The sequence below is a fragment of the Zerene cesonia genome, chromosome 2 (assembly GCF_012273895.1).
Source record: "Zerene cesonia ecotype Mississippi chromosome 2, Zerene_cesonia_1.1, whole genome shotgun sequence".
In the NCBI taxonomy this organism is placed as follows: Eukaryota; Metazoa; Arthropoda; class Insecta; order Lepidoptera; family Pieridae; genus Zerene; species Zerene cesonia.
The window spans coordinates 49,852-73,851 of record NC_052103.1 but is presented as its reverse complement, the minus strand read 5'-3'; the positions used below and the strand labels follow the sequence as shown (position 1 = coordinate 73,851).

At 35.6% G+C, this 24,000-nt stretch overlaps 1 protein-coding gene across 3 annotated transcripts; it reads left to right on the top strand.

The window, feature by feature from the left end:
* The first annotated feature begins 33 nt into the window (after positions 1–33).
* On the top strand, positions 34–5,089 carry LOC119835089. 3 transcript variants are annotated; one of them, XM_038359727.1, is made up of 6 exons: positions 34–514; positions 786–879; positions 1,149–1,446; positions 1,805–1,940; positions 3,245–3,544; positions 4,199–5,089. In XM_038359727.1, the coding sequence occupies exons 3-6, from the start codon at positions 1,160–1,162 to the stop codon at positions 4,364–4,366; spliced, it is 891 nt and encodes a 296-aa protein (XP_038215655.1). In that variant the 5' UTR covers positions 34–514; positions 786–879; positions 1,149–1,159; the 3' UTR covers positions 4,367–5,089. The 3 variants fall into 3 exon arrangements, with proteins under 3 accessions (XP_038215655.1, XP_038215637.1, XP_038215646.1); XM_038359709.1 differs by lacking the exon at positions 786–879; XM_038359718.1 differs by lacking the exon at positions 786–879 and having other exon boundaries at positions 4,203–4,244.
* Positions 5,090–24,000: the final 18,911 nt, after the last annotated feature.

Genomic DNA, 24,000 nt, shown 5'->3' with positions numbered 1-24,000 from the left:
GTTAAAACTTATTGCCATAAAGGGGAAAAAAAAAAAAAAAAAGTCAAGTGCGCTGTCAAATGTCAAATGTCAATCGTTTTGTAAATTTTTTATTAAATGTTGACAAACAAGATTTCGGTTGTGGAATGTGGATATAGGATTCGGTTGTATATAACTGGATTCATGTATTCTGTGGAGAAGCTAATGCTTTTCATCCTTAATTATCAACAAGAGAACATTTCAAAGATGAACAAACTACCAGACGAAATATTATTAATGATTTTCGATTATCTACCGCCTCGAATATTGTATTCAATTGTATCAAAAGTTTGTCGAAGATGGAAAAATATGGTGTCTCACAGGGTGATAACGATGACTAACTACAGTAAAATATTAAATATGAACAAGGGAGTCGTGGCTGTTTTTGCTCCTCTCGATCAGATCAGCATTCAAATTCAATTACCTATTGAAATTGCGATAAAACTTCACACAATGAATATTCGAGAGCTGATACTGAATGACAATTTTCCAATAGGTTAGCGCTATAAAACTTTATAAATACTAATTAGAAAATCGGCAATAGATCTATTACGATTTAGATATGAATTTTTGTTTGTTTGTACTAAATTAGTTCTGAAACTACTTACTGACCTGATTTTGAAAAAATATTTCACCATTAGGAATAAGTCATGGTTTCTGAACCAAGCCAACCTGGATGGAACCAGTAAAATAATACAGACTTAACATAACATAGATCAGTAATTTTTATTTTCAACAAAAAAACTAAACTATCTGCAAATTGACAGAACCAAACCAAATTTAAATGGGTGTAAATGGAAGGCAGCAGCTTTCAAATAAAAAAATAATCATCAGAATTGGTTGATCCAGTCAAGTTCTGAGGTAAGAAATAAAAAAAAATAGAATATTGAAACTTATTGTTTTAAAATAGGTTGATTGAGGTATTGTCAGGTGATTAAATATATGGAAGAATATTGAAAAGAACATAAAATCATAAAAAACTCGACCTCACATTTAGTGCAGTAACCTAAATTCCATACATGCTACATTGTTTTATGTAAATTTTTGCAATGCTTTTTAAAATTGTGTTTAAAGACTATTATTAACAAGTTCCATCTAAATATTTTTAAACCAAGTCATTGATTTTTCAGGAGAAATATTCATGAAATCTTTGCACTCCATCAAAACCCTCCGTCACTTGGATGTTTTCGCATTGAGTGATCTTCACACGGGCTACCTTCCACCACCACAAGTCAACTCTATTGTCCTGAATAACAACATCAGACCTGATTATTTGATAAACTTAGCACCATATAAACAAATAAAGGCTCTGCATATGTATGGCCAGAGTCATAACTACATATTAAGCAAAATGAGATTGGTCATTCGGTTACATTCCAAACATTTAACACATTTAACTCTTATATGCCATGGAATAAAAGATCGGAGGTAATTATATTCATAAGGAAAAAAAATCCTTTCCATAAAAATTTACAACATGTAAAAATACCAATTAGAATTTACCAATTAAAATATAGTGTTATTCCTAGTATATTATTTTTCTTTACATATAGTATAATTGAGTGAAATATAGATTAAATTAAACCTTACTTAAATTAATATGCTTTGTAATTAGGAAAGTGTGTTTGTTTCATTAATTGGTATGATTTTTGTGGCTGGAGATAGTTACGACACATGGGACCATTAACATGCTTATTTGAATCATTCCGAACCACACATCCCATTGGATATATAATAATGCGACATGTATGGTTGCTAACTTTGATAAATAAATGTTTATCTCCAGGTGGAAAGTAATCGGCCAGTGCACCAACCTGCTTCAACTTCACATGTATACGTGCTCGTCAGTTACAGCTAAGGGTGTAGTACACGTGATGCGGCTGCCCAAGCTGAAAGTGCTGCACATCACGGGCTGCACGATTGTGAGCATCAGAACAATTAGCTTACATAGTAAACATACCTAGTGTTATTCCGAATTTATTGTTAGTGTTGTAATAACGATTACAGACATTAATAATTATTATTTAGATTAGACATCACGCATAACACACGTAATCAAAAGACATGACTCACGACATCACACATGAAATGTGACGTCACATGTTTCACACGACATCTTACGAAAACACACATGACATACGACATCTCACACCACCCACGACATTCGACACACGCTACACGACATAAGCCACACGACACATGTGACCACAGAGTAGTATAATAATATGCATGTGACGCATGACTCGTAGCATCACTCATGACACGATATCACACAACATCACACGTGGCAGCCCACGTGACACTTGTACGTAATTATGGTTCATCCATTAATATATAATAAACCGAACAAGCTTTCCATTGTTTAAATCAAATATATTAGACATTCTAAATTTTAAATGCAGTTAGCCATGACCACCTTGATTTAAATTGGATTTGCATTCCTAAAGATAAAATTGTAAAAAATATTGTAAAATACTTAACCATGAAATTATCATTATAATCACATAATTACCGAGGCATATATTTTGATATTGACTTAATTGCAATTAACATTTTCATCCATGTGCTTCTACTTATTTTAACAATAAAAATGTCACCTCAATCCAAAATTGTCTTTTATATTCTCACCTAAGCTACTGCATAAATCAGAATTCTACAATCTTACTTTGATTGACTGTGCATAATTATTCACACCATTTTTTCAGAGACTGTCCCAACATAATTTTCATTTATTTTATTTTTGAGCTTTTTTGTATCGTTTTTTTATCGTGGTAAGTAACAGAGCTAGTGGGTCGCCTGATGGTAAGCGCTACGACCGCCCTGCGCCCGCTGAACATTTGGAGTGGCGTAAGATCGATTGCAGACCTTAAGCCAGATAGATTCCCGACATTAAACTGGAAAGGGATAGGAATAAGGGAAACCGGGCCTCTGTTATACTAGTTTTACTTTTGCAAGTACATTTTTAGTTTTATAGCATTAAAATGCTTTTTATAAATGAGAATTTTTTTTTGAAAGAATAGAAAAAAAATCGATCACGGGGCGGGATTCGAACCCGCGTTTCTTGCCTAACCGTAGCAACGCCTAGCCTCTCGGCTACCCGTGATCCCGCCACAGTTTTTTTCTTTACTTTCAAAAAAAGATCTCTCAAGTACATTTGTATTTATCTTTTCTATTGTTGAGGAATCTTACCAAATGTCTGAATCATTCCTTCGCATTCCTCTCTCAGTTGCGTCCAACTGCGCTCGCCAGGGGGATCCGCCAGCTATCCCACAGTTTAGTGGAGCTGAACCTCAGCGCCACTCCTTTCAGCGAGCTGCACATCCCAGTGCTCGTGACAACTGTGCCCCGACTGCGGAGGCTGGAGCTGTGGAGCTGTGGCCTCACACCCGAGGGCGTGCTCCAGCTGGCCGCGGGGCTGGCGCAGCTGGTGGACCTGGACACGGATGTGACGCTCAGTAGGGACCACTTGGCGCGGCTGGCGGAACATCCAGCTTTGAAAGAGCTGAGGTGTGTGTATAAGGAGCCGGTAAGTGTATTTTTTATTTGTAGCGCGTCGAATCGACATAATATTTTTCAATTAATCTAGTTGGAATGAGGAAACCCGTTAAAAAAAAATCTTTTTCATGAGAAATAACTGAAAGGTTTTCTCATTACAATGATAAGGACTATGGATTAGTACGTTTATATGAATTGATCATATTCTTTTATTAATTTTTTGATATTTTCATTCATTTATACGTCCGCACCCACCAACCTTCGCCTATACACACACTTATACTCACGCACACGCACACACATAGACTCGCTCTACTAATCAGTTCATAGTCAGTAACTACATGTTTTAACGATTTAACATTTAAAATTTCCTCCACTTAATGATTCTATCGCCACTTAAAATTTTGATCGTTCAAAATAATTACGAACTCGCTTGCATCGTGCTGGGTGCAGGGTGTGATTTGCATAATAGGATTGCTTGACTAAATTCAATTTTTAGTTTTATAGCATCGAAATGCTGTATAAATGATAAATTTTTAAAGAGTAGAAAAAAATTTACTCTTCACGGCCGGGTGAGGGGCTAGGCGTCCCTATCGTTGGCAAAAGTCGCGGGTTCGTATCCCGCCTGGTAATAATTTTTTTTTGTATTCATTAAAAATTTCTCAAGATTGCTTGACTAATTTAGATAGAGTCGAAGCTGCGGGTGCGCTCGGTGAGGGGCGCGTTCGGGCGGCGCGGGGGGGCGGCGCGGGGGGCGCGCGGGGCGGTGCGGGCGTGCGGGCAGGGCCCCGCCGCCGCCGCCTTCCTGCACGCGCTCGCCTACAGCCCCGCCGACGGCCTCACGCTGCCCTGACAGCCGACAGCCGACAGCCGCCCCCGACCAACTCGTCTTTAGGTGCGGGATGCGGGAGTCGAGCACGCTTCTGCACGAATGGGGCCAGCTCGCACCGGGGGACTACCATACCCCAACGGAAAACCGAACATCCTTCTTTTTCCGCCTTTTTGCCGTACAGGAAGGGTTTATGAGTTCGTGGGCAAGGGGATTGGGGTGACACGACAGGCGATCAGCGTATTTCTTTTTATGTTTCTCTATTTCTGCTTGTACAGTCGGAACATTTAAATATTGATGAATCTCCACATTTTTGGAAAACCAGGGGGCACTTGTGATGGTGGAATAATATTACAGGAGACTTAGAGTCATCATGTTTCTTGTAAATTTCCGGATTATTAATTGCTGCATGTCTTATTTGTCTTATTTCACGTTTGATCAGTATAGGCAATAGTTGTAACAAAGAACCCGACTAATGGCTAATTCGTGTTGACATGGCAAACGATATGGTAGATTTCATTATCACTAAACAAGTGTGTACCCACATAGCTGTGCTCGGACACTGCTTGTATATGCAACATTTCATGCTTGTGTGTTGTTGTTTTGTTTCTTCTTTCATCCCCTTCATAAATAATATATTCATAAATAAAATAAATAAAAATGTTATACCTATAAGAATCTCTATCTCTAAGAATATGCTCTGTTTTGATAGTGAATTATTGTAAATTAAATAAATTTTTACTTTTGAGTTTCGTTTCATTCCATTACTAAGGACACTTTATGCGAACAAAATTGTTTATATAACATTGTAATATATAAACGATGACTTTGTAAATAAGGGCCCATAGAATATTCTGATATGAAATTATAAAGAATATTTATTAAAAGGGTTCGAGCGTCTGTCAAAGAAAAGTGAGAGACGTTGATTACTATTTATTGAGAGAGCACATGGCACAGTATGGAAAGTACAGAGAATACAATAAAACAGAGAGTACTATAATAAGACGCACGCGGGTAAGGTTTATACATGTGGTTGACCGACTTCAAATAAAGGATCTAATTTTGATAGATTGTTTTTTTGGAAAAGTTTCACCGAGGCTGAGATTGTGATAATCTAGATAAATAAAATATATCTAAGATAATGATCGTATAGGCTATAGATCAAGTTAAAGAGTAGATTAATATAAGTACGAACGAGGACCACAAATAAATGTGACAACTGAGTCAATGGCACAGGGAATTGTTTAGTACACAGATTTGTAGAATTCAACTCAGGGATTTTATTATTATACACTCGGGTGGTGGAAATTACTTTTGCAGAGTAAGCAGCTATTAACAACAACCAAATTGTTTTATTGTAGGGTTTCCCTGCGTTGTCAAAGAAAACGATAGGTCCGATAGGATAAAAATTATCCTACATCCCTCTCGAATCTAAAACTATATTTGTGCCATATTTTATCCAAATCGGCTCTGTAATTCCTGAGATTCAAGCGTTCAAACAAACAAACAATATCTTCAACCATATGTTAGTAACAATAGATTAAAAGTGACTGGATGGCCTATATTTTTCATTTAGTGTTGACCCAAAGGTTCATGACATTAACATGGTTAGAGTGTTAAAGTTAATTGAACAAGTAACCGCTTAACCTAACTTAGAAACGGTAATTGTTCGTTATTTGACCTGCACTGAACTATTTGCTTTGTTCCGAGGTGAGTGTCAACCGTCGGCACACAAAGGTACAACTGAATACACGTACTTCGGTTTCTAGAAAACTTTAATGACACTGCTACACTATACACCAGTGTATTATGTGTGTGTGGTTTATTTCAGATAATACTTACCTATTTACAACACATACATATATTGATGATATTAAACCGAGTCATGTTTTATTTCTCCCTTAATAAACCCTTATTTTTTTAATAAAGAATAAATAAATAATAAATAAACACCATTATACAGGTAGGACCCATAAGCAGACGCAATACTTTTGCAATTATCAAGATCGGTCCCATAGAAAATAGTAATGCCTAACAATAATAGGTACCTATGTATTATCGAATCGAATATTATACAATAGTTTTGGGTTATTCACTTTAAATATACAGTTATAATAACCAGACAGTAATTGCAAATCGGTTCAATATATTATAGATATCATCAATAGCTTTAGACCAAACCCGAATACTTAGAGCCTGTAGACAGTCGCAGCTATGACGCTTTAGATCTATCTCGAATCAACAATATGCATCCGCGAAGATACTGCAATTTGCATTAAGGAACAAGGAGACATGAATAGATGCCAGTCGTGGTAAGCGATTGCAACACGGTATACATGCGCCGTGACTTCCGTTGCGCAATGCAATGCCTGGACAGCTGTTAAATCAAGGTAGCTTCTAATGGCTCGATTGACACTTACTTAGGATTATAATAGATGTGCCCACTAGTTTTTGTCATAATTACTGTAATTTGACGATGGCGTTAAATATCTTCTATCATGACAGTGTGCGCCGTAAAGACACTAATATGACAGTACGGGTAGTATAGATGAGATTGTAGCAGTTAAGATATTTGCAAAATTAAAAAATAAAATCATCCTTTAGATATAGATTTTTCAAAACAAAACACACATTAAAATGTTTTTCACAAACACGATAGGAAGTAAAGTTTGGTTCTTTTCCAAATCCTTTTATAGCGAAAAAGAAAACCTGCTGTAAATCACATTTCCCTGCGCACTCATTTACCCTTGCCCTATTTTGGTATAAATCAAACAATGTTTATCAAAATGATTCAGCGAATGAATGCCGTTAAAGCACTTATTGCACTTTTTTACCTAAAACTGCCAACAGATGGCGTTACTAATACTTACATTATACAATTTTAATTTGTATTATAACAACAGGCATTTTTTGGAGAGAAAAAAAATCTATAAAAAGTTCGCAAATAATGTACATACCTCATAAATCATTTTAGTCCTACCTTTCGGGGCTTCCAGGTATCCAAAAGTTATCTCGTTAGGAATTCATGCAATCAAAACCAGCACAATATATTATACTTGTCATATAAGTACGTACTTGTGAGAGTCGTTGATCACTCTTTATTGAGAGAGCATTTTTGATAATAAAATCGTGGTTAGTGTTTGGAAAACACACCATCCGTTCGTCACCGGGAAAAAGATAATAGATGATACTATAGCTTATTATTATAATGTTAAAATTATGATGTGATCTAATTATATAGACGAAATAGCGTTCTTTGTAAAGCGACGTGTAGCATAAAATGTCCATTTTGAAACAATTAAACGTTAATGACAAGTTAAAAGTGTAGCGTAGTATTGTAATGATGACAAATAATTCAAGCTAAATGGTGTAAGCAGAAATACATTTTTTCCGACAGTCCATCGGTATATCACATTCACGATTAAATAATTGGGGGCGTGACGGGAGGCCTGCGCTATTTGATTGCGATGGATTGGCCGTTAATGGCCACCATTTTTTTTTTTTAACTTCTATAGGATAGTTATTTTCTTTTGAGTTATAGAATAACTTAATAATGTAGAATGGTGACAGGTATAACATTGAAATATGAAGTTCTAAGTGCAAGGAAATCAAATGCTCAAAAATACCCATTTCCGAACTGACCATGTCCTGAATACAATAAAATTTGAATATTTTTGTGTAATCCTTGAATACTTTTCTTTAAAGTACATATTTCCCTATGAATTTTAAATCATTGTAATTGCAACATCGCAAATAAACGATATCCTATAACCCTATTAATTAACAATATGTGCATTTTGAAGGTATTTTCAAAATTCAATTTTTCGCATTATAAATCAAACATGATGTATTATCTATAGGTATATGTTAGATGTTTCGCAGAAGGTTAGCACTTAGCAGTGCTCCGAGCGCTCGACGCTCAGTGCTGGGGTGTTGTGTTGCATACTGAGTGACACATCCTAGAACCTTATATGTATTATGTATGGCTCGTCTTAATGACTTAATTGAAGCGTAAATGCGTATTAATATTATATGTATTAGATTGAGCAACACTTGTTTGTTTATATGGATACAAATTCCTCAGTTAATACTAAGTATGTGAAGTTTGTAGGATATTTTATAAAACTTTTTATGGTGCTGTCTTTTTAACCGAAGAGTACCTTTTACAATCACAAAATTTGCTGTTTCTTTATTTACTGAAGTTCGGTGTGCCAATCGGCGAAGTTTTATGTATTTTGTTAGATTTTTACTGTTTCCTTTTCACTATATATGTAGTTAAGTTAAGATTATCTGAATAAAAGTCTATATTATGATGCTGTCTGCTGATTATTTTTATTATTTGATCTAATTCTATACTTAGTATCATTTTATTCCTATCATTCAAAAGGCTCGAATTGTTACTTTTGTTAATGTTGCAATAATGTTGACTTTTTGACATTTGCACTAACGGAATTATAAATTTTAAAACCGTATAAAACCTTATTTAACAGGTTATATCATCATCATCATCAGTCCATACAAGTTCTCACTGCTGCGACACAGGCCTCCTATGAGGGTTCAGGACATAATCCACCACGCTGGCCAAGTGCGGGTAGGCAGATGTCACATGTCGTCGAACTTTTGATTCTTGGACATACCGGTTTAACATGAATCTGATTTCTACAAAAACAACTTCTTTCTATCAAAAATTCTTATGAATCTGTTTATTTTAGGTGTTGGGTGTAAGCTGACAATATATAGATAGATAATTATTTTTTTTCTGATATTTTTTCTAATACGCTACATAAGTTTAAGAAAGAATTGCTTTCGATTGAACCTTTACCTAATCCCTCATGATCACATGATTATATATATGTGTTCGCATTAATTTTATTTTATTATTACTATTTTTTTTTTTTTTACTGTTGCTATTGTTTTTTTTTTTGTAAAATATATTTAAGACGAAATTGTCTTCGTATTTAAATAGCTGTTAGCTGCAGGCTGTGAAATGTTATTTTTATTAGTAGTGGTTGCCTATAATTGTGACAGCACTAAGTCTTTTTTGTTTAATTTTATAACTCTCTATCCACGTTATCCGTGTATGTCATGTTGGTGATCCTTAATGTAATAAATAAATAAATAAATACTGCGGATTTGGGATCACTGTCGGTCGTTGATCTAAACTTCTATTGCACTACAACATTTTATTGGACTTATAGTTATCTGATTGTGTTGTTATGTTTGTCACAACACAAAGTACATGAAACGCGCGGATCGTCTGCGCTTCGTCTGGCCGCGCTGCGCCCGCGCCGTGCTTGCGATACTATCGCACTTTCCGATATTTACGAATCACAAGTTCAAGTACTATAAACGTGTTTTACATAAGTCGATCGATACTTGAAGACATTTTATTATAACATAGTTTCTGATTAACACGTTGGCTGCTGAAACACACCAGTTGTGTAAAAATGCTTGGAACCAAGGATGCGGCTTTACACGCCTAGCGTGTGGAAGCCGGCATCCGCGATAAATCGCGTCTTCTGTGCGTAAAACACGCTGTGCTTGTTTTATTTTCCAAGACGCCAGTGCGTGCGGGCAACACATTTTTATCATAAAATATATTTTTTATGATTTCTTCCATTTTTATTATTTTCTTTGTTTAGATAGTTAGGATGTAATTTTAATAAAACGAGAAAGAAAATATTTTGTACAAATAATAAGAAAAGAAAACATAAATTTACGTTGGACAACTTTTTATATACAAAATAACCTCTCTAATATCATTGGTTGACGATAAATTGATACGCTGTTATATTAAAACTCCGAAGCAGAATATCTGAAGCGCGTTCAGCATGAAACTTTTATTGCTAATCTATATTCTATAAGGAAGAATATATTTATGTACGAGTGTTAACAAATCAAATCCTAGTATTTTCTTGTGTTTGATTTTACACGAGTATTATACATTTAGAAATTCAAACTTTTTAACGGATTTTGAACGCGAATCATTCATTATATTATTAACCCGACGTAAAGTGTTCGAAACGACTACGACGAAACGAAAATTATAAATTTTTGATGATGGACCTAAACTTTGCTTACACATAGATAAGAAATAGATGGCGCTGTAAATAAAGTGATTAAATTAATTATACATCTAGACAGTTACGTCATGTGAACGTGAATTTTGAAATCCCTGTTTGAACACTTTCTAAGCAACAAATGATTTGGGATACAGATATCATCTTTAATTCATAGAACATAATATTATGCATATTCGCATAAGAGTCGTATTAAACGGTCGTTATTTATTACAATACTTACTTTACGAGTAGGCTAGTTCTTTTTACTTTCAAGCATACTTCCTTATTGTAGATGTATATTTGTTTGTTTGTTTATTTGCCGTCTGTTTTCTTTCGTATTAGGACGTTGCACGTTTGTAATTGGGAAGACTGTGTTTTGGTGCTTTATAAATGCTTCTACAAAAAGTTCAAGTGGATAAATATAAATGAATGTTTGAGTTCGAATTTGAGTACAGGAGTTATTTTTGACTTGACTTTTGTCTCTGGTAATATTAAGGAAGCTAGAGAGTAACATAGGCTACTTATTACTGCGGTGAATCATCTCATTGCCAAGGGAATTTGTTGCGATGATGCGGGCGAACCCGCGAGTGGGTGTCTAGTTTTGTAATATAAAACGATTTCGTCACATTTAACGTATATGCTTATGTAAATTGGGCCATGACCATGAAACCTGACGATTGAAACAAATGTTGTACACGGACACTAATGTAACGCACTGTTCCTGACAATAGAATTCCGCAATTATCTCGGCCATCGCGTTCAGTGACCCAGGGCCGGCGGAGGGCGAATGTCACCGAGTTACATAAGTATTGTAGTGCTAATGAGCAGATAGCAGTTACATTTTGCGGCGGGCGCGGAGCGCGCGGGGGGGAGGGGGCGGCTGCGAACCGTGCCTGGGAAACCAGATCCGCGATAGCCGCTGCGATTCGTTCAGATATAACACTCATTTTTGGCTATGTGACTAACATTGATTTGACAAATGAATCTCACCTGTAGGGATAAGCGATAGAGCGATTGTTATTATTTCACAATCATGCTTCATATTTATTTAAAATGCGCCACATTCCAGTTTCAATATGCCATCAGTATACCAACTCAGGCAACTCAACAGTATTCCTATCTTATATCATGGATAAATTTTATGAAAAAAATGACCTCTCCAATTTTGCATCAAATATAAAAATAGACATGTGAGAGTGTCGTTAATAAAATCATCATCATCAGCCCATAGAAGTTCCCACTGCAGGGCCTCCTATGAGGGTTCTGGCTATAATCGACCACGCTGACTAAGCGCAGGTTGGCAGTGTCACATGTCATAGAAGTTATTATTATTTTTCTTCACCATTTTTGAGCAGCGGTGATGCTATCCATATGCACAGATATGCATTGCACACATTGCCCGCTCGCCTGGTCTCGAACCACTGACTTTATCGATTTTAAGTTGAAGTTGTTTTGTGTCGGCTATCGGTAATTACAGATAACCTTAAACTTGACGATTACCTTAAATCATAGAAAACAGACATAGACAGTAACTACTGAGTTTATAGAGTAAATTATGTAATTAAGACGAAATGCGTTCATGACATATATTATCATGCTTTTTGTACGTAAACTGTTATTGAGGGCACTAGCTCGTCAGGTGACTAACAAACAACAAAAACATTTTATCTTCATATAATAAGTATAGATATCATCGTGTGGGAACAATGCCTAAAACAAAAAGCTCACGCCCTTAGCAACAGCGCTTGCACCGCGCCGAGATCGTTCGCCGAACTGATTTTATTGCATCATTTGTCTTGAACTCCTTCACAGGTAACATTCATACATAATCGAGACAATTTACATGCGCTTAGGTTTATTTTAAACCTGATTTAAATATCGGAATGTATTTTTGTTTATTTTTGGCATGTTATATTATTATAAAGGATAAAAAATGCACCATTGGCAAACCTTATTACAGTTTTCTCTTATTTTTTTTATGATAAGGGGTCGATTTTGTGTAAAAGATGGTTCCTATTGAATACTCTATCTCTAAATGTTGTAACGTTTCCTTGTTTATATGAAATGTCGTTTTGTGCCCTTTCAGTGACGAAATAAATTGAATGTCGCGGAAGCCAGTCGACGATGGTTTATGACTTCATATCGTAAACCTGCAAAAACGATTGCATCGCTTGCGCTTACAGTTACTATTGAGCTGTGATTTGTCTCTACGGCTATAATGCACAGCAACAGCTAGGTTTATATTCGAAAACTTCAATATATAATTTCTTTAAATGAATTTCTTGAACAGGCACGTTTTTCACACATCCACGAAAATTTTGCATCAAAGCTCATATGAAATTTTAACTGTTCTTCTACATTTGTTTATATAATGTGTTCATGATAAATCAATCTATTACAATAACGTACTTATTTGCTTGCATTTTTTTTATGAGACACTGGCCAAACTCGTGTGTTATCTGATGTTAATCGACCAACACCACCCATAGACATTTGTTTATAGTATTGACACAGATTACTTAATACTATACTAGATATTATGTCATCCGTGGAAGACGTCGTGTTTCTGCAAATGTGTGGGTATTTGGATAAAGGAAATAAAGGATTGACACCTGGAAAAAGAGGAATGGAATAGGAAGGGTACAGGCATCCGAGTGTTTTCCTCAAACTTTTTCTAGAAGCAATACCACGTTTACCACCGGTTGGAAGTTTCTACAATGCAGGAACTTCTGTGGTTACTCTTCTTTGATTATGTAAATTTTACACAATATCAACAAAATAACATAAAACATGACATTATTTTATTTCACAGTGGGCAAATGAGCTGGTGGTTCGCTTGATGGTTAGCGATCACCACCACCCATGAACATTTGCAGAATAATGTCTTTGAGTGTCTGCGAATACGCTGCCCGCTTTTATGGGAAAAGGGATAAGGAAAGACGATGACGGGAAAGAAATAATGGATTCGGAAGAATCCAGGAAAAGGAAACGGGCCTCCGGCCTCCCCACTCACCGTTCGAAACACCACAGCATGCTGTAATTTCACGCCAGTTTTCTGTGGGGTGTGGTACTTCCCGTTGCGAGCTGGCCCAATTAGTGCAGCAGCATACTCGACGCCCCCATAAACATATAATATGTTAGAACATAGCAGCATAATAGTAGCATTCCCATGCCCCGTTCTTCCTTCCCCGGCGCGAGCGGGCCCATTTCGTGCCAAAATGACTCTTATACTATATTTCTACTCGATGTTCCGCACAGCTCTTGAGGCGATGGTGTCGGTCCTGTCAAGTATCAATACTCGATACGGATATGTCGGATATATTCATTAGCGTTACGCAACACGTGCGTGCCCTCGTGTTGTTGTTTTATTGACATAGTATTGTAATTGCTTTAATAGCGACTATTAGAGGATTGTGCAACTGTGTTAGAATAACGTTATGGTTAAAGTGTGATGTAATATTTTGAAAGCATTTATTTTATTGATTACTTATTTTTAAATCGTAGGCATTTTTAATACGCCCAGTTGTAGGCATGTGTATCGGCACTTGAATGTAATCTAAAATAAATTGCAGTTTTATTAAATTCAGTTAGTAGAATCACAAAGTAAGAGCGTCATCGGAATCCTCCCACACTCGGTTCCGTGTTGCACGCTCCCGGGCCATACAATGCGTGAAAGCGAACGCTCCCAGCGCGAGCGCCGCAAAAACGTCAATATCACTGTCACTGGGTGACTGTGCCACCGCTGCGGGCTGCGGGCTGCGGGCTGCGGCCTAGTGGAGCTAATGCTCTTGCTAACATTGCCGTTGTAGGCTACAAACATTCGTCAACTAATAAGTATCCCAATAAAGCGCAGTGCGTACCTTGCGCAGGGAGCTAAATTCAATGTTCTTCTAAATATTTTTTTAACCTTTTACCCAAAAACGAAAAGGAGAAGGTTCTATGTTTAGCTGTATATTTTTGCGTATGTTACACCAAAGTTTTGGTAATTGTTAACCGATTTAGTACTCAGTTTTTGTATTCAAAAGATAATTTTTATTTTATAAAAATTGAATTGACTTCAAAACCACTCAAAAGTAAAAAAAAATAATATTTTATTAATTTGTTTAAACTATAAGCGCTAACCACTCATATGTTTGAATCGATCAGTATTCGACAATTAGGTTGACCCATATGATTGGAATGTGTTTTGTTATCAGAATGCCTGCCATCTGTTATTTACACATACACATTCGTTGGTACCTGTTTATAATAAAAACCTTTCCTTTTCACAATATATAACATGCTTATTTTAAAGGTAGACAGCGAGGAATGCATAGACTACGTTTTTTTTTTAAATTGGCTGTAAATGAATAACGCTATGTTTATATTTGTGTTTAAATTTTACTAGTTCCGAGAAAATCGGCACAGGTATCTATCTACCTTTGTTTTTTGCAAGTTGTAATTTTGTATTTTATAGAAAACTATTATACTACGTTTTTAATGATTTTTTTTGGGCTGGCGTTCCTAAAATAATCATAAAATTTTCCATTCATAGCGTATTAGCTAAGTTATGCCTAAATATTTGTAGCGATAAAATATAGAAATATAGATAAAGGTATATATACCTATTGTACCTATTCCTTATCAGTAATCACGTTGGCTATAGTTTAAGATAAGATATGGGTTAACAAAAAGACGATTGACAAGATCATAAAAAGTAAGGACAGGAAGAAGAAGCAAGAAATACATATTCTAGGAATGTTAATTTAAATCAATTAACTTTATATCCCATGATAATAAAATAATTGTTCCCGTACAACCGGTCCGTTATTGCATATTTATGTACAGGTAAGTACTATTAAGCATTCTGTGGTAAAGTTAATATGTTTGAACAAGAAATATCTATCCGGTCCGTCATAAAACAATAAATAACAGACCTAAAGGAATTAAGGAGTCCAAGAGTGTTTTGCTACAAATTAATGTTTCCCTTGAATTGAAAGTTTCTTTGTATCGAACGAACACAAAAACTTAACGAAGATCGGCGACGGGAACATGTTTGTAGAATAAATCGAATTAGTATATTTAGAGTATAATTTTTCTGTACTTTCATGAATTAGAATTCTACAATAAACACATACAACCATGAATTACGAGTATATAATTATACTTTTTAATCATACTCACATCACACTTTTTAAAGCATGAAAATCCTCTTCAGTCAAACATCTTAGCGAGAAAGCTCTGTTGTTTGGACATTATTATATTACAATATTTCAACTCTTTAGCACGTTTATTACAAAACGCCCTTACGTGATGCAATCCTGCCATTTATGTTAACGCGAAAACTAGCAAAGACATTAAAATGTGCCGTTTTCTTGCCAATTGTAGTATGGCTCCGCTAAATGTTCGCAATTTTAGCAGTCAATACAACAATATTTTAGCTTCAAAGACTTGAATACGCGAAATAAACATTGTGAGAACTCGTCGAGAATCCTTTGTGTGTGTTGTGCAATACTTGTCTTTTAAAATAAACGCTTCAGGGTGCATATTGTCCGTTTGAAGCACTGACTTCGGAGCGGCCTGCGGTAACTCTCAATGGCATTAACAGCTGCGCCACGGGTCAGAATTAATGTGACGATGAGCTGAATAGAAATGCGAGTATAATGCTTAATTACACACACCTTGACATTTAAAGATTAAATATCGAAAATCTTATTTGCCCTATTAACGCCTTTTTCATGTATTGTTTGCAAATTAATGGGATTGTCTAGACTCTAGAGTGTAGACTTTAGGATCCAAGATGATGGAGATTTGTGGAATTCTGACGGAGACAACAGTCACGTTGCACAGGTCAGAAGATGATAAATCATTGTAGCTGTCTGATTTGTTAGTGAAACGTAATGCAGTATATTCCAATCGTTACCATTCATATTCTGGGTGTCGTTGTTGCCGATATACTTAGCAAGTTATTAAAATATCACACCTGGTGCTACGTGTGTTATCAGACTATATTATAATAACTTTTTTATACGATTCATGACGGATTAACTTAGTAACAAGTATAAAACAAGGAATTTTCTGGAAGAACCATTATCGACTTTTAGACATACTATTTAAATACCAACGTGAAATAAAATTTCTCGGACGGGTGAACTCGACAGTGTGAATTTTAAGTATCGAGTAAAAATACAAAAATCAGTACACAACAATGCGCCAGGGCAGAAACTGGACACAAATATGTAAGTAAGATAATATTTCGAAATGCGGTGATTATTTTCCTTTTGTTATTTTTCAGACATAGGTATTGTCGCTATCAGCTAACGGTGTCAGGAGATGACGTGGCTAGGACAAGTTTTGGCGACGGTAAAGGTTGTCTGTGCTAGCGTCGTCGTGTACATAGTACATACCTGAATGTCAAACAGCCTTGCGAAGACTTCACTCGATGCACGCGAGTGAAGGGCTGCCAGCTGCACCTGACGATTATACTTTTAATATTTATCAGAATCGAAATTCGACCTTGTCTTTCTAACCACTCTCGAATGTGTTCCGCTACATTGATTGCGAAACATACAGTCGGCATAACTGTGTTATAAGACATATGCATCATTGTTATACTTGAGAACACTCTAAAATACATAAGACAAGCTAGACTGTACAATACATAGATCATGTATTAATAGAACGAAACTGTTTTGATTTGTTCACTGCAATCAAAATATAATTTGAACCACATTCGATATGCTGCTTTTCTAGATATAAATGACTTTATATATTATGGACATTGACTTGTTATTGTAACAGGCAACGACTGTTTCAAAAAATTAAATATAAGAGAAAGCGGTGGCAGCCCTAGGTCACTCGCAGCTCGCAAGGGTCACAGATGTATATAACGATGCAAGTGAAGCTTGTCTTGTTTATATAATGCGAAGTGCGGTACTGCTCAATACTAATTTATTGATGGGATTTGAATCAATCTTTTATGAGAATTGTGCTTGTTAGGATTCAATTATATTTTATAAGTTAAGTTACATTTAAAACTACATATTAGTACCGACTCTTTCGCCCCCTTGTAAAGTTAAAATTTTTAAAATTATTTATTTTGTATTTTGCAATTAGGTATCATTTCTAAATTGTATTATTGAGTTATGTATGCATTTTTTGAAGTCATTCTAGTCATCATTGCGCCATTTATTCTAGTCCCACTATTAAGGTGCATAGGGGAGGTGAAAGATGACGAGCTAAATCCAATGATGTAACATTAACACGTAGCTGGTAAGTGTTTAAGAAATATAAATGGTATTATTATGGAACCCCTCATGTTGTCCAAGATTGATATATATCTTATAATGAAGCAATTACTGTGGGAATCGAGCATGCTTCGGCACGAATTGGGCCTGTTCGCACTGGGGAAATACCGCACCCCCACAGAAAACCGGCGTGAAATAATAGCTTGCTATTGTGTTTTGTACGGTGAGTGGGGGAGCCGGAGGTCTATTTCCTTCTCCTCGCCCTTCCCAGTCCATTCCTTCCAGTCATCAATCCTTTCCTTATCCCTTATCCCTTTAAAACGGGCAGCGCATTCTCAGAGGTCTGAGCCTCTGCGAATGTTCATGGGCGGTGGTAATCGTTTACCATGAGGCGAACCACCAGCTCAGTTGCCCACTATTACATAGAAAAAAAAAATCTATAGTCCTTCATCGATTTCTTTATCCTATTTATTTTTCTATCCAGAATCCAGATAAGAATCAAATTTTAATATAACATTTAGATTTATTAGTAATTAACTAAGGTTTTTTGTCTTTTTACTCATTTGTTTATAACATATCTTTGAATAACTTACTTCTGTTTTTCAAACCGGCAATCATTAAGTGCGACTGTGTCTCTGTTGCTGTACTATATTTCAGTATGCAAACTGTACCTTTGGTGATATAGCTTTACTTGTACAAAAAGCTCAATTGGCTAGTTTGTAGCAGCGCTAGCGCCACAATAGAAGGCATTGCCGTTACCCCCGGGCTCGGTTAACGGTGGCGAGATGGCGAGCCGCCAGGAGGCTGTTGCGGCCAATGACCCCAACGGTTACAATTTGATGTAAGCAGCTGCCCGACGGCCGACCCACATTCCGCGAGTGTGCTTGTCCAAACAAAAAGCACTCGATTGTAGTACGCACCGCTGACCCCCATCTGCTAACTCGTTTCAAGACGTACTTCATAAAAAACAAATTAGTTTTCACAGATCGTGAGCATCCGTACACGCTTCTCCGTAAATTGTAAACAGTGACATTAAAGTAAAAAGTATAAAAACAAACTCAGCATAAATAGAAATTTCGAGCCCTAATCAGGTCATTAAATATAACAAGCCTTATTGTGATAAAGTCGCTTGAACTTTGTTAACAGATTTGCTACATTTTCAATATTTACTCGCTAATGCCAACTGCGTATGCGAGGATTAACTTTGTGTATGCACAAGACTTGATAATGTTAATCTGACTTAAGTCTTTCAATTTCCAATCGCTTCTGAGCCCCTATTATAAGGACCGTTGTAAAATAAGTTCTTCTTATGTTAGTCTGGGAATGTATGCTATGAAACAGGTTACCTTATAAAAACTAATTTTATCGATCGAGTATCTTTACCTATTTGTGTAATATATTAAATACACAAAAAAGCACAAGCTGATATTGAATTGACCGTGATTCGCACTTTTATTTTGTTTACAAATTATTGTCAGCGCTGAATCACTTCTATTAAAGGTATATTGTTATATATTAATTATACTGTCGTTTTGCTGTTTCGTTAAAACTTGTTTTATGGATATGTAAGAAAAATATTATGAAATATGGTGTTAATTTTTTTTTCAGCAAATAAACCACAATTAAATAGCAGCTGATTAAGTTTCATTGGCACCTGACACCCGAGCCGACCTCTGCCACATTTCCGGGATAATACCACACAACACCGTTGCTACTAATACACTTAGGTACATTCTCCAACTTCGTTCGCCTCTTTTATATTTGTATTTATCCAGAAAAACAATTAATTAATGTACAAGAGTTTAATTAATAATAAAAATATCATAACATTAAATTGTTATCTGGTTACATCAATTAATTATTACAGTGTAAAAGTAAAATACAACATCATAAATCTTGTTGAGGATAAATACACCAGCCACTGCAGCCTTCAATAGCTGTTTATTTTTAATTTGGTGCTTCGTCCTTGCTTTTCAACTTTAAAAGTGTCTTGTAAGGCGATAATTAAAATTTGTTTGAGACAATGCTTTTGTCACAGTCGTTTAGCGAGCTCACTCTAATGCGCCGGCAGCCCGTGTACCTACGCGTGTCATGTTTTGGCCAACTGACGTAAGACAATGTTACGAGTAACCCATTAGCAGTGAAATGTTATTGAATATCAATATTTTTTTTATAATTCGAAACGCTGCATAAAGTGAGAATGCTTGCGCAATACATTGTCTTCTCCATCTAGCAATGATTCCATGTACAAGTTATAAAATCAGCATTTTTTGGGAAAATCTGGAGTATATAATTACTCAACGGTTATCTTATAAATGGAGAAGAGTAATAAGAACTATAATGAAAAATACGATTGGAATAAATTATGATGAGGATTGTAGGAAAAAATTGTATATCCTTTTCGATTTATTTCTTGAGCAGTAACATTCTAATGTGCTTTGCTTGTGGAGCAGTTATACAGTGTCAGATCTCCCAAATATGTTCGCTTACTTTTTTGTTCATTACTGATGCGTCATTATAAGTTGGCTATTCTTGTTAATTTCGTCATGGATGAATGGACCTTGAAACTATAGAATCCACAAAACATTTTCTATGATAGTTCCCACAACCGTAACTCGACAACGTTTGCCAGAAAACTCTTAACTCTAACACGCTCAGTAAACTTACATTATTAATATTTAGAAATAAATTACAAAAGGCATATTTAACAACTTTTAATAGTAACGTTCGAGAGTGAGTCGTAGGCGTATAGCAGGCGGGATCTGCGTATCGCATATTATATGAACATATGATTCGCGGCAACTCTATTGCGAAATCAATTGTAGAAGTATGTTTTTGTTTTAATAAATCATGGATCGTGTTGAATTGCGGTTTTCGGCTATTTTACTTGACAGAAAATACGCTTGGGTTAGCGTTATATATCATACTTTATTAAGTCTGTTCGTGGCGTAGTGATTTATAATAACGCGAATAACTTGGTTATGGCGTTAGTGCCTGAATCAAAGAATTTCAATTGGCAGTTGATATCTGTTGAAATTTTTCATTAATGTAGCCATTTTTAAGATCACATATACTTCATTGATCATATAGTACTTATTATTAATCTTTTATTATGTCTATGAACGAAATGTAATATCCAACGAAAGGTATTTAGAATAGTTTAAAATGTTTCTATACGAAGTTAATCAAATAAATTATGTGCTCGTTATAATGGTGGGTGAAATGTCAATACTTCCATATTAATTGATGGTTTATTAAAATATATAAACAATGTACATGTGTAATATGTGTTACAAGCTGTTGTAGATTAAAAATCCTGCGCCCAAATCGGCCACGCAGGTCTCGCTCGGCCGTCGGCAGCCGGCTGTGTCGCAACCCTCACGAATCCTATTACATCGTGCGTTAAATGCACGAAATACGCAATAAAATGTATGGATTATTAAAAAATTAACGCCAAGGTCGGTGATGTCACTTAATTGATAGAGCCTCAGTGAGGTCACCGTTAATTAGGCATCACACGAACGCCTGTTTGTGAAGCGCATTGATTGGGCTCCGATTGTGACAGCTCTTGGAGATCACGACAGGCATTAGCGTGGTGCTTATTATATACACGTAATTTTGTACTTTAGCAAAGAAATATAGACCTACAACGTTTTGAATACGTATACATTTATCGGCAATTAAATTTGCCATTGCTACTTGTTTATTTTATAGCGTTACAATGATTTTATACAGTAGGTAGATACTACAGATGGAGTTCAGAGAAAATAATCCTTAACGTTTTTCGACCTCGTCGTAAATAGGGATAATATTTCCTCAAACAATAAAGTATTTAAATTTATATTCCTTGACTTGCGATTATGGGTGAAGTCATCAAGGGTTTAAAGGGAAAATAATTGAATCAGTAAGTTGACGTTTGTATTGAGTATTCTGTTGGTACTAATAGGTATTAAATTTGATCAGTTTTATATTGTTTTAAGATTCAGATATCATTCGATAGATCTACGTATGTAAGTAGATATGTGGATTGTAAATGAAATATACGCTGCAAAACTACAGGAGATAGAACAGTCAATTGTTTTATGAATAAGCCTACTTTACAATTAGTGACCTGGCACTTTGTCCGGGCAACTATTGTACAAAGTAGGTAGCAAGTGTGTATCATAGTGCGAGCGGACAGCCGACACCCCGCGCCCGACACCCGACACCGCACACATGCGACATGTGTCACAATTGCTCTTGTTGCGACATCAGACCTCGCTACACATGTGTGTTGCAGAAGGACAACTTCATTAAATATTATTGATCATAATATATCCCATAAACACTTATCTAATTTAGCTTTTCCTTTAAATTAATATAATTTCTTATTGCTATTCATATATTATTTATGCTCTATTACTTCTGTTTTCATAGCCAGCCGCGTAACACTTAGGCAACCTTTTCCTTTGTCCTTCACCTTGGGCAGCCTGGAAGAGATTACTGATTGGCGATATGGTCGTCTAAGGATGTGTGTATGTTTGTTGTTCTTTCACGCAAAAACTACTGAACCGTGGGGTGCATTTTACTTTAGTTCATAACTATCCTCTCAAAGATGTTACCAATGATGATTGTAATATTTAAAAATATTAAGCACCCCACGCTTTTTACTCTGAATTGAATCATTGTGTTAATAACTTATATAAACTTATAGTTTTTAGTTCAATTTGCAATAAAAGCGTGTTTTTTTTACTTTTTTCAAACTATTTAAAAGTTATTTTATTTAAAGTTAGTTCAAAATGCCCTTTACAATCCGCAGGCAAACGGGATGAGTCCCACTTCCGATCGCGACCCTCGCGCGCACACGCACAGTAATTAATTGTAATTCATGTCTCGCATGCAATGATCGTAAAAATAAATACTTATATATAATACTACGATAATTGTATAATTCTTAGGTATACAGTACTAGCTGATTCGGCATACGCTGTTCTGCCTTACTTTTATCATCTAGATTTTAGGGGTATGAAAAATAGATGTTGGCCTTTTCTTAGACTTACACGCTATGCACACTAAATTTCATGAGAATCGGTCTTGCCGTTTCGAAGGAGTACGGTAACTAACATTGTGACACGGGAATTTTATATAGATATAAAAGATAGTATTATGTTATCTGTGGTTAAAGCAAATTTGTGTTCCGTTATATATATGTACTACCGAACATCGTGATTTATTGCGTTTGATTTTACGCGAGTATTATACATTTAGAAATTAAAGATTTTTAACGGATTTTAAACGCGATTTAATCATTATATTATCAACCCGACGTTTCGAACACTTTACAGCGAGCATGGTCACGGGGAGCCCCTAATAATATAATGAATAAATCGCATTTAAAATCCGTTAAAAGGTCTTTAATTTCTAATCGTATGCGTAATCTTTATTTATAAATATTCATAATGTTGTAGTTGATGTGCAGCTAAAATAAAGTAAAATTATAAATTGTAATTACTTTCCTACCTAATTGCTGAAACTCGAGCGAGAGTTATGAATGTTGTACTCTTCTAAAACGGGACTTAATAAATTACGATATGGCATTGAATAACCAGTTACAACTAGTTACTAGTGTATTTTATATCCTAGCATAACATAGCAATTGACCCATTGAACGACACCAGTCTTTTGCCATTGGAATAAATGAGCGGCCAAGATATATTATAATGTATTTATTATAACAATTGAGTCACAGCAGAGGGTTTGGGTGCTCATTATCAGTTTTACTAAAGCAGTAGGCGAGTCTCGTCTAGCCAGCGACGCCTACGCAGCCTTCCGGTCAGAAAATATGCCCATACGCGCGATAATAAACAACAGTAAAGGAAATTATATATATTAAAGTTGATATTATTCAATGTAATTAAATAATTTATTTTATTCTCAATTCTTGTAAGGAAAGATGAAACTTGAACTAAGATGTCATAATAATTCTCTATTTGCATAATGTGCGTACAAAAGTTACCAAAGATATAAAATAGAGCTTAACCATTATTCCTCGATTAATAATTTCAGATAACAGAAACGCTCTACGTCGTACATATATTTAGAAGGATTAAACTGCTGTGCAATTGCAAAAAACATCAACATATTATAGCTTTCCCGTTCATTGCTCACATCCGGCACATGGCCATCCTTACCCTCACCAGTCTACACGACTGATGACGTGGAACTTGAGGGGAATATGAACAAAAGAAGTTGTATTCATTCGGCAACCGGCAAAAGATATTACGCATATTTATGTTTTTTGACCTTTATACCATTTTAAAATTCAAGATCATGCTCGATGTTTTGTTCGTTATAGTAATTCAATGCGATTTCTTGGAACTAATAGATGCCA

Bases quoted from the DNA above. Each gene is read 5' to 3' on its own strand.
- LOC119835089 (XM_038359709.1), top strand. From the start codon at position 97: ATGTTGACAAACAAGATTTCGGTTGTGGAATGTGGATATAGGATTCGG. The intron at 515-1,148 runs GTTAGCGCTATA...TTGATTTTTCAG, and splicing joins GAATGACAATTTTCCAATAG to GAGAAATATTCATGAAATCT. The intron at 1,941-3,244 runs GTGAGCATCAGA...TTCCTCTCTCAG, and splicing joins ACATCACGGGCTGCACGATT to TTGCGTCCAACTGCGCTCGC.